At 34.6% G+C, this 13,777-nt stretch overlaps 1 protein-coding gene and 1 pseudogene across 1 annotated transcript; both read right to left on the reverse strand.

Moving 5' to 3' along the window:
* Positions 1-756: 756 nt before the first annotated feature.
* Positions 757-8,219, reverse strand: LOC116106331 (annotated as a pseudogene).
* Positions 8,220-11,900: 3,681 nt separating this feature from the next.
* LOC116106382 (transcription factor MYB113-like) lies at positions 11,901-13,544 on the reverse strand. The gene is made up of 2 exons (XM_031392742.1): positions 13,223-13,544; positions 11,901-12,858 (listed from the first exon to the last, which is right to left on the reverse strand). The coding sequence occupies exons 1-2, from the start codon at positions 13,380-13,382 to the stop codon at positions 12,041-12,043; spliced, it is 978 nt and encodes a 325-aa protein (XP_031248602.1). The 5' UTR covers positions 13,383-13,544; the 3' UTR covers positions 11,901-12,040.
* Positions 13,545-13,777: the final 233 nt, after the last annotated feature.

Consider the following 13,777-nt stretch of genomic DNA (forward strand, 5'->3'; position numbering starts at 1 on the left):
AATTTAGTATTTAGAGCCCTTAATATTATTTTGCTAAAATAAAAATAATTATAAAAATTAACAAGGAACTTTAGCACCTGATTTATACTCCTGATTTTGCTTTTTGCTATGTTGATACTCTAAAATCTTATATTATTACCCTGCATAAAAATAATAATGTAAATCACTTATTCACTTTATCAAAAAAGTAAAATGAGTTGAGAATACAACGAGTAAAATGATTTAGAGCCCTTAATATTACCCTGTATAAAAATAATAATGTAAATCACGTTCACTTGAGAAATTTATGTCAATAGAGGAATAGAGACGAGAAATGAGAGACAAGAGATGAAAGAGCGGAGACTTGAGAGTAAACTGAGTTGAGAATTCTAAGTGTAAAAGATGAGAAAACTTTTAAGTAAAATGAGCTTTTATATAAGAGATTGTCATTCCGATTTGGGAGAGAGAGGAGATTGGATTTGACATTTAAGAGTTACAGCAAGCAAGGTGAAGGTGTTTCCACTTTCAATGGAAAAAATGAGCTACCAAATGTGTTTCAAGTTTAGAGATAGGCATAGGCGATAGGACATATGGTAGGATTGATGGGAATTGGAAAATTATAAATATATTAAAAAATAATTTTGGGTAGAGATAGGCATAGGCGATGATAGTACATGTGGTGCGATTGATGAAAATTGAGAAATTATAAATATATTAAAAAATAATTTTGGGCCCCTTTTTTATCCTTGGGGGGGCCTAGACAGGGGCCTCACCTGCCTAGGGCTTAAGTCGGGCCTGTAAGGGAGTCACCTCACCTTCAATCATATTGCAAACTCTAAACCTCTTTGTCTGTCGACCAATCTACTTAGGCTCGTCATCATCTCTTAGAACCTCCACAAAAGAGGCATCAGCTCTGGCCTATGGGATTTCGATTCTTATTCAAATATGAGATAGTAACTTACCGATGCAAAACAATTTGATTCTAAAATTTCATCTCTATGGGAACTACTTTTAAATTTTGATCATAGAATTGTTTAATGCCAGTTGAGATTTCATTATACTTACGTCCATGTAAAGGTTTGCCCTCACTATTGCATCTGACAAACCAGTTTTTGCTGATGTAGCTCGGGCATCAGTCCTAGCCACGAGAAAAAAGTCAGAATCACCAATAACATGCCTAGAAGATGTAATTTTTGCAGTGTGCTTCTCAACAGGTATAACCTGAAGTAGGATGGGTGAGACCAATAGGGTAGATGTCATGTGTTTTTTAACTGCTTAATTGACAAGAAAAAACCATATCTAACAATCCAAGAAATCTAGGAGAATGGCCATTTTAACTAGTCCCACAGGCTCTGAGGTTTCAACTAAGAAACTAATATTCTTTGGTAAGATTGCTTGAAAGCACATTCAAGGAGTTAAATGAGTACCTGTTTGCCATGCATATGTCCTAGTTGTGCAAGCCTATGCAGATAAAAATAAGTACAATAAGTAATATGCTAAACATAAATTATAAAGAAATCATTATCTATTCCCAGCTTAATCTAATATGAAAAGGATTGAACCTTACCATACTTTTTTGGTCATGCTTAATCCTAGAAAGTGTTAGAAATATGAATATGCTCTGATACCATGTTGAAAATTGGAGGAGTAAAAAAACATTAAAATGAAGAACAACACAAAGACACGATATTTTATGTGGTTCGACATAACTTGCCTACTAGGAGTGTTCAAAACCGGTTAACCGATTTCCTGAACCAAACCGAACCAGTTTAGAGAAAAACCGGTTTTTAGGTTAACCGAAAAACTAGTTAACCGGTTTTGAACCGATTTTCCCCTCAAACTTATTATTATTATTATTATTATTTTTAATTTCCCTTATTTAAACCGTTAAAGTGCAGAATTGTAATATCATCTACTACACATCTGTAAAATCTTAGTTTTCCTTACACTAAAATCTTAATAATCAATTCTCTTATTCTAAAAATCACAATCAAATAATACTCTTTTGTTTTTGGTGTTACACCTAACATCAACCATGCCTGAAGATTTTAGAGAAGATTCAAATTCCAATTCCAAGATTAATACGAAGAAAAACTTTAAAGTCCAAGATTGATAATCTACTTAAATTCCACTCATAACTTCCATTTAAATTCCAAGATTTCGTTACTTACAAAGAAAAGCTTTAAAGTCAAACACAGTAATGTCAAGAAAGAGCAATCCATATGATTATTGTATTGTTGACAACTAAAAATGATAACCAAAAAAATTATTGATAATCCCATAAACCGTTTTAATTCAAAAATTTTAGAGAATATTTCAACTCTAATTGGAGGTTTAGATTGTGGAGAGGAAAAGAATATATGATTGTTTGTGTCTCTATGACAAATCTGGAGAGGGACGAAGCTGAAGAAGATGAGTGATTGAGCTAAAGAAAGATGAAGCTTTTGTTGGAGGTGAGAATGAAGAACGACAAAGCCGCTAGTACTATTGGAGGTGAGAATGAAGCTATTTTGAAGGAAAATCGAAGCTAGAGAGAATTGACGAAGCTGCTGTGGTAGTGCTTTGTGACTGTAATAGTGTAATGTGGGCTGTGGGTGGACAGTGGAGACTAAAGAGTGGAGACCAAAGAGAACAAAGACTGAAAATGAAAGCTGAAAACGAAAAAGGGATTTAGGTTTAGGGATTTATTTTATTTTATTTTAATTTAATAAATTTAATTATTTATAGTAAACCGGTTTCCATTTTCTCCCAAACCGGTAACCGAACCGAAAATGCAATTTTTTAATTTCTTTGAACCAAAGCCGAACCGGTTTTTTGGTTAACCAAAAATTCAGTTCGGTTCGGTTTTTGCATTTTTTTTAACACCCCTATTGCCTACATCTACGGATGAGAGTGTTTTTATTATAATAATATGAATATGATACAAGTGTTTCATCACACCATTAATCTAGCACCTTTACTTAGACAGACATCTCGTTCCTATGGTGTTTAATACCCTTGGGCATTTCTTGATACCCGTAGTACCCTTACATCAAAACCCCTTGTATCCTCACATTCTTTCTTTCTCTTATTCCCTCTCTCATAACCTTGAATTGGCTCGAACTCCCCTATTTATAGGTAAAATATGACATTCTTATTCTACCAGGATTCATATTCCCTTTCCTAATAGAACTTCTCTAATTTAAATCATTCTCATATTTTAACTTAAATAAAGTCCTAAACCAATTCTTCTTTCCTAATACATCTCACAATAGAAAAGGAAAATAATTATCCTCAATTACAAATTCATAAACTAGAAATTTGCCTAAAACTTAAATTCATTTTTCTTCTTGTTTGCCTTTTCTTTTTTATTTCCTTTTCTTCATCAATTACCAAAAAGTGTTCACATTCTAACACTCCTCTTTGAACATTTATGGTAATTCATCTTCTATGCTTAGTTCTTCATTCTCTTACTCCTCCTTTCTTCTACAACTTTAGCCTTCCATCCTTAGTGTTGGCTCCTTCTTCTTGAGCCTACTATTGGCTTTTTCTTCTTCAGCCTACCACCCTTAGTGTTGGTTTCTTCTTCTTCAGCCTACCACCTTTAGTGTTGGCTTCTTCTCTCCAACCCGTGTTGGAGTCTCTTCTTTTCTTCCTCCGGTTCACCTCCTCAAGAACCTCCTTCCTGCTCAATGTGAGAATTTTGGAGTTGACCACCCTGCCTACCTTCTGCCACTTCGGGCGTTGGTGTGACACTCTCTCCCACCCAAATCCGATGACACCTTTGTCGTCGTCGCCACCCTACCTACCACTCCCTTGTGGTGTTGGGCGTGAGTCAGGTCCAAGATAATTTGGCTTTGATATGCCCCAAGTTTCATCTCCTACAAGTCCCTTAAGAAAATAAACTCTGATACCATGTTAGAAATCTGAATCTGCTCTGATACCCTATTGAAAATCGGAGGAGTAAAAAAACACTAAAATAAAGAATATCACAATAACAACAACACAAAGGCACATGATATTTTACGTGGTTCAGCATAACTTGCCTACATCCACGGATGAGAGGGTTTTCATAATAATAATATGAATACGATACAAGTGTTTCATCACACCATCAACCTAGCACCTTTACTTAGGTGGACATCCTATTCCTATGGTGTTTAATACCCCTTGGTATTTACTTGATACCTGTAGTACCATTGCATCAGAACCCCTTGTATCCTCACATTCTTTCTTTCTCTTATTCCCTCTCTCATAACCTTGAATTGACTCTAACTCCCCTATTTATAGGCAAAATAGGACATTCTTATTCTACTAGGATTCGTATTCCTTTTCCTAATAGAACTCCTCTAATTTAAACCATTCTCCTATTTTAACTTAAATAAAGTCCTGAACCAATTCATTTTTCCTAATATATATCACAATAGAAAAGGAAAACAATTATTCTCAATTACAAATTCCTAAACTAGAAATTTTCCTAAAACCTAAATTCCTTTTTCTTCTTGTTTGCCTTTTCTTTTTTATTTCATTTTCTTCATCAATTACTCACATTCCAACACTCCTCCTTGAACCTTTTTGGTAATTCATCTTCTATGCTTAGTTCTTCATTCTTTTACTCCTCATTTCTTCTACAACTTCAGCCTTCCATCCTTAGTGTTGGCTTATTCTTCTTGAGCCTACTATTGGCTTCTTTTTCTTCAACCCACACCTTTAGTGTTGGCTTCTTCTTCTTTAACCTACCACCCTTAGTGTTGGCTTCTTCTCTCCAACCTGTGTTAGAGTCTCTTCTTTTCTTCCTCGGGTTCATCTTCTTAAGAACCTCTTTCCTGCCCAGTGTGAGAATTTTGGAGTTGACTACCCTGCCTACCTTCTTCTACTTCGGGCGCTCAGCGTGACACTCTCTCCCACTCAAATCCGATGACACCTTTGTCGTCATGGCCACCTTGCCTACCACTCCCTTGTGGCGCTTGGCATGAGTCAAGTCTAGGATAGTTTGGCTTTGATATGCCCCAAGTTTCATCTCCTACAAGTCCCTTAAGAAAATAAGCTCTGATACCATGTTAGAAATCTGAATCTGCTCTGATACCCTGTTGAAAATCAGAGTAAAAAAACATTAAAATAAAGAGTAGCACAACAAGAACAACACAAAGGCACATGATATTTTACGTGGTTCGGCATAACTTGCCTACATCCATAAATGAGAGGGTTTTCACTATAATAATATGAATACGATACAAGTGTTTCCATCAACCTTGTACCTTTACTTAGGTAGACCTCCCGTTCCTATGGTGTTTAATACCCTTTGGTATTTACTCAATACCCGTAATGCCCTTACATCAAAACCTCTTGTATCCTCACATTGTTTCTTTCTCTTATGCCCTCTCTCATAACCTTTAATTGGCTCTAACTCCCCTATTTATAGGTAAAATTGGACATTCTTATTCTACTAGGATTCATATTCCTTTTCCTAATAGAACTCTAATTTAAATCATTCTCCTATTTTAACTTTAATAAAGTTCTAAACCAATTCTTCTTTCCTAATACATCTCACAATAGAAAAGGAAAATAATTATTCTTAATTACAAATTCCTAAACTAGAAATTTGCCTAAAACTTAAATTCCTTTTTCTTTTTGTTTGCTTTTTCTTTTTTATTTCTTTTTCTTCATCAATTACCAAAAAGTGTTCATATTCAAGCAGAAAGAAAGCAAACCACAATTAGCTGATACATTTTCTCTATTGGATAACCAGTTGATACATGTTTAGGAAAAGAAGGAACAAAAAGTCTCGTTCTGAATATGGCAGTAGGTTTTATCTTAAGTTCACAAATAGGCATGCATTCAAAATTGACTGCATCATTGATATCTTAACCAGAATTTGCTTTAGCAAAATCAATAGAAATTTCATAAATTTGAACCAGTTATCGCTAACCCCTATTTCAGTAGTTCCCCTAATAGGTATCACAATGAGGTACTTGATATGGATACTCAAAATTGGCGCATCAGGTTCCATTTGGTAGCTATTTAAATGATGATAGATAGTGAGAAAGATGGTCCTATTTGGAGTTGCTTAGTAGTGCTAGTAGGATGTTGAGACAAGGAGTTGGTGGATGGGAGAGCAATAGAGGAATTAGGTTCAAAATTTCCTCTACTACTTGAGCTCTTCAACCAATTTAATGGTTTGAAGAATCTTGTCGGCCTTGACTGCTTCTATTGCCCCGTTAGATCCACTCAGGTGTTAGATCACTTAGATCTGAGTGCACAATTGTTTCTTTGATTTAGTCTTCCACATGTAACAATTAAGAGTCGTCTAATTTTAACGATCAACCTCCTTGGGTTCCGCTCCTGTTCCAAACTAATGGCAATTCCTTGAGCTTAGCTCTTCCCATCTAGGAGCTAGGTGTAAACCCTAAACTCCGTCACCTGCATATTAGTGACAGACAATAAGTATTCATTCGAGTAATTAATTATTTTTTTGGAAAGTGTGAGGATCAAATGCTACCATAATATCCACAACTCTTTATGCCAATATCAGGGTCAAAATTTCTTTGAGGGAGTGGAATTGTAGCACCCCAACTCCATTGCTTGCATCTTTCCAAACAATACGTAACTAAGTTGATATCTTGCCAGAAATTAGCCGGAATCATCCAAAACTTCATCGGAATTTCAGGGCGGGCTTTTAATAGCTGCCAAATAGGGCAAAATTATGCGAATGCCCTTCTATCTTAATAGCTATATATATCTCACTTATTTTATAATCTATATTCCATTTATGGTGGAATTTTTCTTAGTACAAGCTTTCTGTGCTAAAAGCAATTTAGAACAAAAATGTGGAAAGAAAGAAATGAATAATAATTTTTCCTATAAAAGAAATAAATAAAATTAAAAATTTAATACTCTCATAGAGTAATCATTTGACCATCACTAATACGCTAGGGACATAGTTCGGGCTATACATTGGGAATAAAATTATTCCTCCCACAAGGGTAAGACTATACAAAACATTCACTAGTAAAAACATAGCCATGAAAAATGCTCATCTTCAATAATAAAGGTTATTTTGGACACCAAGGACTGATACCAAATAGCAGAGCAGTACCTCAAGAAAGCAACCAACAGCATCAGCTCCAATCAAGTCCTTGATGGTCCTCTGAACATTGAGAGCTTTGCCACCACGAGTATATGAAGCAAAAAAATAATAAAACCAGTGAAGTCTTCAAGGTGCCTTCCAACATAGGCAATAGTTATAAGTATAGCCATCCAAGTCTCAGCTTATACTTCTGTCCATCAAAACCTCTTACACTAATCAGCTGATACTTGAACCAAATGTGGAAAACACACTTCCATATACATCAACCACAATAATCCATGGGCTCATCAACAAATATAAAAGGTTTTCCTAGTGACACAGGTTAAGGTATACTCTTAGCTTATCATGCATCAATCCAATTATTGATAAACTGATGCACGTTTACCATATCAGTGCAATAAGATTCTCATTCTTTCTAAAACAGTTTGAGCTTCATGTTTATATTTATATATTCTCATCATTAGCAATGTGCAATTTCCAACACATGAATATACATTTCAATAAATCAAATGTAGCTACATTCTTGTCCTTCCCAAACTCATTAAGCCAAGATCCTTCCATAACACAGATTAGGCATCAATGCTTCCACAGGGCATAATCAAATCGACTACCATCAAATTAAATAATCCTAATTTTTCACACTAAGAAGCAATGTAAAACAAAACATAATAACAGTAACAAAGACGATAAATTTTTCAAAATTTACCAGCATCAGCAATAATCGGGATCATCAGAGCAGCTGCACACATCGACCTCGCCGTCACTGCCATTTCTGGAGGTCTAAACACCAAAATACACGAATTTAATTTTCAATTTTGAAAAAATAAATACAGTAAAATAGAAAATAAAAATAAAAACAAGTGCACGTTAGCAAGCCAAAGTCGGGTTTGCTGAGGAGAGAGGCGGAGAGAGCGTAGCCGGAGATAAAACCGGCGTGGAACCTGATTTCTCCACAATAGCGGCGGAAAGCGCATCGTAACAACCTGGCATCAATACAATCCCTTGATCCTCGATCAGACGATGTACGCGCGTCTGCATTCTCACCGTTGGATAAGCTGACTTGGTGTTGCTTCCATGACTGATGATGTTTGACGGAAAATTGGAGGACGGTGCGCTTAAGTTATAGTGAAGTGAAGTAGGTTTGAGTGGCATCATCATTGTCATTGGGATTAGCGAGTGAGCAACGGAAAATAGTCGAGGTTTTGTAGGGGGTTTGTGACTTTAAACTGGAAGACGGATGGGAGATTACGCGCCATGAGGGCACGTGCGTGCTGTGTAAGCACTTTTATTTTATCTAGATTTTGTCGTTTTGGATAAGAACAAAATGAAATGAAGCACCATGTTAATTTTTGCGACTGTTTAAACATTTTTTAATATTTAGTTGAACTAGATTAATTTATATATATATATATATTTTTTTTTTTTTAACTATAAGATACAGCATTTTAATCCATAAATTAAATATAAATACCATGAGATCTAAATACATAGTCATATGATGAATGGATTGTTTGATGAAGTGTACAAGGGTACAAGCAACTTAATTAATATACGTGATTTAATTAATAATTTAATTGAAATTAATCACATATTATAAATGTTGATGACAAGAAAGGTTAACGTTTCAGGTAGGTTGGTAGCCAGGTCCGTTTTACCAAATGTCAAAAACTCATTATATTTTAATTTGAAAACATTTTAACTAATTGAACATATATATATATATATATATATATATATATATATATATAGAGAGAGAGAGAGAGAAGAGAGAGAGAGAGAGAACACCCGATGTTTATATTCCGTTAATGCTCAAAATACATTTTATTTTCTCAATTGGTGTTCGGCGAGTTACCAGTAGGAATCAGGATAAGAGGGTTTATGTAGAGTGGAGACCAGTGGATCAAATGGTGATGACCGATTAAATATTCGCCGTCAGAATCAATAAAAAATTAGTTAAGCATAATAAACCCTAGTTTTGCGGTGATTGACAATCGGCAAAAAATCAGGTGTTGAAGTTAGGGGTGTGCAAAACCAGATATCCGATCCAGTTTTGCATTTTTTTGATCCGATCCAAAAATTCGGATCTGGATGAAACCTGATCCGAATCTGATACAGATTTCGTCTGATCTGGTTTTGATCCGATCCAAATATTCGGATCGAATAAACCAGATATCCGGTTTTATCCTAATTTGTATGAAAAATATCAATTTATCTCCTAAAATTTTGCATTATTCTTTATTACCCCCTACCACATCATCATTTTATTACATTTTGACCCCCAAAGTTGTCATCATATTTATAAATAGTCCACATACTTTACCACTTTTCACCTAGGACCCCAAATGATCTTCTTAAAACTTGTAGTTATGGACAAAATCGGATCATAGTAATAAGGAGAATTTTTGCCGCTAAAATTGGCTAGAATCAACCTTAAGTAGTAACTGAATATTAACTTTAGGTGAGAAAGTGATATTTTAAAACTTCTTAGATAGGAAAATATCATTAAGGCAAACCTTGGGTGAAAAAAAGTCAGTTTACTATATATATTGCCCGTCATACAAGTTAATTATTCACAGACTTAATTCAAACATGGTGGCTATGATTCAATGAATCTCAGATGAGAAAATAAAATTCTGGAAGAAGAGTTCGCTTTCGTATGCAAACCATGTTCGTCCTCAGACGATATTTATAATAAAAAATAATAAATTAATAAGGAAAACGAGAGTTAGTTAATCTAGGGTTTATAGTATTTATATTTATATATTAACAGGAGCAAGATAAACCANTATATATATATATAGAGAGAGAGAGAGAGAGAGAGAGAGAGAGAGAGAGAGAGAGAGAGTAAACACCCAATGTTTATATTCCGTTAATGCTCAAAATACATTTCATTTTCTCAACTGTTGTTCGACGAGTTATCAGCAGGAACCAAGATAAGAGGGTTTATATAGAGTGGAGACCAGTGGATCAAATGGTGATGACCGATTAAATATTCGCCGTCGGAATCAATAAAAAATTAGTTAAGAACAATAAACCCTAGTTTTGCAGTGATTGACAATCGGCAAAAAATCAGGTGTTGAAGTTAGGGGTGTGCAAAACCAGATATCCGATTCGATTTTGCATTTTTCTGATCCGATCCGAAAATTCGGATCAGGATGAAACCTGATCCGAATCTGATCTGGATTTCGTCTGATCTAGTTTTGATCCGATCCGAATATTCAGATCGAATAAACCATATATCCGGTTTTATCCCAATTTGTATGAAAAATATCAATTTATTCCCTAAAATTTTGCATTATTCTTTATTACCCCCTGCCACATCATCATTTTATTACTTTTTACCCCAAAGTTGTTGTCGTATTTCTAAATAGTCCACATACTTTACCACTTTTCACCTAGGACCCCAAAATAACTTCTTAAAACTTGTAGTTATGGAAAAAATCGGATTGGATCCGGATATCTGATTTCTTTGTAGAGCCAATCCAATATCCGATCCGATCCGAATTTTTGGATATCTAGTTTTTTCGGATCGGATCGGATATCGGATTTTTTTACACACCCCTAATTGAAGTGAAAAGGGATTTGTAGAAATGAGACCGGAGGTTTAAATGGTAGTAACAGAGAGAATTTTTGCCGCTAAAATTGGCTAGAATCAACCTTGAGTAGTAACTGAATATTAATTTTGGGTGAGAAAGTGGTATTTTGAAACTTCTTAGATAGGAAAATATCATTAAGGCAAACCTTGGGTGAAAAAAAGTCAGTTTACTATATATATTTATATATATTGCTCGTCATACAAGTTAATTATTCACAAACTTAATTCAAACATGGTGGCTATGATTCAATGAATCTCAGATGAGAAAATAAAATTCTGGAAGAAGAGTTCGCTTTCGTATGCAAACCATGTTCCTCCTCAGACGATATTTATAATAAATTAATAAGGAAAACGAGAGTTAGTTAATCTAGGGTTTATAGTATTTATATTTATATACTAACAGGAGCAAGATAAACCAAACCGCGCTCATAGCATCCACCAAAACAGTTGATTTTTTTATTTTATTTCTTTTCTTGTTTCATTTAGTTTCCAAAATCATGTGCTCGATTTCAGGAACTTGAATGTGAATCAATTTATGGAGAACGCCATCCAGAAGTAGGTCTGGTTCAAAAGACAAGTCTCTTTATATTAATTGTTGTCACAGTTCAATATAATTACGTAGTGTTAAATTTTCTTATATGGTAAATTGACTACCCCATTTTATCAACGTGTACATTGATTCAAACATACTGAGATTACCATGTTTCTTGCACGATAGAATTAGGATAATAATTCAAAGAAATTAGCTCATTTCAAGGTATTCAAATAGAAATATTGTTAACAAACGGATGGGTGGAGTACTTTCGATTGATAAGACTTTCATGTTGGATTTTTTTTTACATTTACAATGAGAAAATGAAAGAGAAATTCGATCCCATATTTAATATTGGATCTTTTTCTATTGCGTCCAAGCAAGCAACTGAAAACTTGAGAGTTAAGACTGTCCATGGAAACAAAATTTCAAACAAGAGTGATCACACTTCTGACAGGACTTTGTTCACAGAAGACATTTACTTATAAAACATTCATGAGGCTGACCATTTACTGCATATTGATGTCACAATGCCACGCACGCACCTTTAATGAATATATATGTATATATGCTCTTAATTTAATGTATATATCAGTGCGGAACCGGAAAAGAAAGCTGAAACTTACAGATTTGAAATGAGTGTAGACGATCACATTTTAGAATGTTAATTACAATTTTCATAGAACATTAGACAATATATAATAGGATTTGGAAGTAATTAAACAAGACAAAATTTCATATAGAAAAGATTAATAGCTATTCGCATTATAAGTCTTTTTTAAGACCAAAAAGTGAAGCTAATTGAAACTACTATAATATATATGACAGAAAGGATTAGTTAAATAAAACCGATGGATGTTTGTGGTGATCAAGAGGAGATACCCACACCGAGGAAATCTATGAAAGGTACACTCTCATGTTTGATAGATTCATCTCCTTGAGCTTGCTGCACTGCACTCACTTTCATGGATGAGTTATCTGAAAATTTAGTCAGCTCCTTCTTTCTTTGGTTTTCATGATAATCAAGATCACCAACTCTAAAAGAACCAAATGGACTTGGAACGATTCTCCTGTTGTTTGTGAGCCCAAATATAGAACTAGAACTCCGATTGCTACCGTAAACTGAAGAACTCGGATAGTTATAATTGGAACTAGAAGTCAAATAATCTCTTCCTTCTCTTCTTGAGAAATCCACTTCTGAAGATGAAATAATATTGTTTGAAGTTGCAACCATTGGTGGGGCGAAACTCCAAGAAAGCTGAGAAACAGAAGGCGAGACTGCAAACGTTCTATTAATATCCGAATTGGGGTTTCGGAACTCAAAGATTCTACCACTCTCAAACCCGATATTTCTTGAGCTAATAAACATGTCTTGGGGTCTTGATTTTCTTGAAATATGATTACTACTAAAATGATCGGAATTGATGTTGCAGTTGCTAAGACTGTCTGAATAACTTCTCTTTCCGCATAGTTTCGATTGTTCTCTTTGCTTTCTCGCCATTATAACATGCCAATGATTCTTCACGGCATTATCGGTTCTACCTGGAAATAGTCTAGCTATCAGTGCCCATTTGTTTCCATGAATTCGATGAGCCGCGAGTAGTCTTTCTTCTTCCTCTTCTGTAAATGGTCTTCTGTTGATTCTGGGGTCAAGTTGATTAAACCACCTTAATCTACAACTCTTCCCTGCAATTAATAAACAAAAACCCAATCCCATTATTTAGAATTCGTATATATAGAGAAATTTGATCATTAATATCTTTTTCTTTATTTAAGAAACCAAAATATTTATGTAAGCCTAAATATATCTTTAAAAATACCATCTTAATCATCAGTTTAAACAAAAAGCTATGAACCTTTATATTAAGCAAGAATAACTTGATTTAATTGTAATAATTAAGTTATTAACCAATCAAGTTAGTTTTTTAATTTCTTACTTCTTGTACTCCCTAATATTTGTGTCTTGAAATAATTAGAATCAAAATCCAAGTCATGATGTGGCAAGAACAAGAGAGACAAATCGAGATCGTATATATGTATAGATATCTACCTGATCTTCCTTGGAGCTTCTCAGCAATAGAGTTCCAGTTTTGTGCACCATATTGTTCAACAAGTTGGCGGAGCTTTTCATCTTCAGCTGGTCTCCAGTGTCCTCGAGGGCAAGTCTTGGTGGCATCATCACTAGAAGCAGCTCCTGCAGAGTCTTCCATGGCAGCGCGTGATCGAAACAACCAGCGCAGCTGATGATGAGCAGTGAATTATTTGTCATCAAGTAACACAAAAGGAGAAGTAGACCACAAGAAGATATATAGAAGAAGAAGAAAATGAGCACCAACAGAATAAGAAAGTGGGGTTGGTTTAGGGTTGTGGATGGGAAGTCACTTTTGTTGGTTTTACACGACACATTAACCCCTGTATTATGTATATATAATTTGTATATCCACTAACCTTTCTTTCTTGTTATACAATTGGCCCATGAACGAACTTCTTTATCAGATTCTCAGTTCCCAACTATTCATTCTTAATATTATTTTTAGTTTTTTTTATCAATCTATATATATCTTTGCCTTTTTAAGTCATATTGGAATTACGTTAACTCCAAACT

Source organism: Pistacia vera, unplaced genomic scaffold, assembly GCF_008641045.1.
Source record: "Pistacia vera cultivar Batoury unplaced genomic scaffold, PisVer_v2 Contig512, whole genome shotgun sequence".
NCBI classification, from domain to species: domain Eukaryota; kingdom Viridiplantae; phylum Streptophyta; class Magnoliopsida; order Sapindales; family Anacardiaceae; genus Pistacia; species Pistacia vera.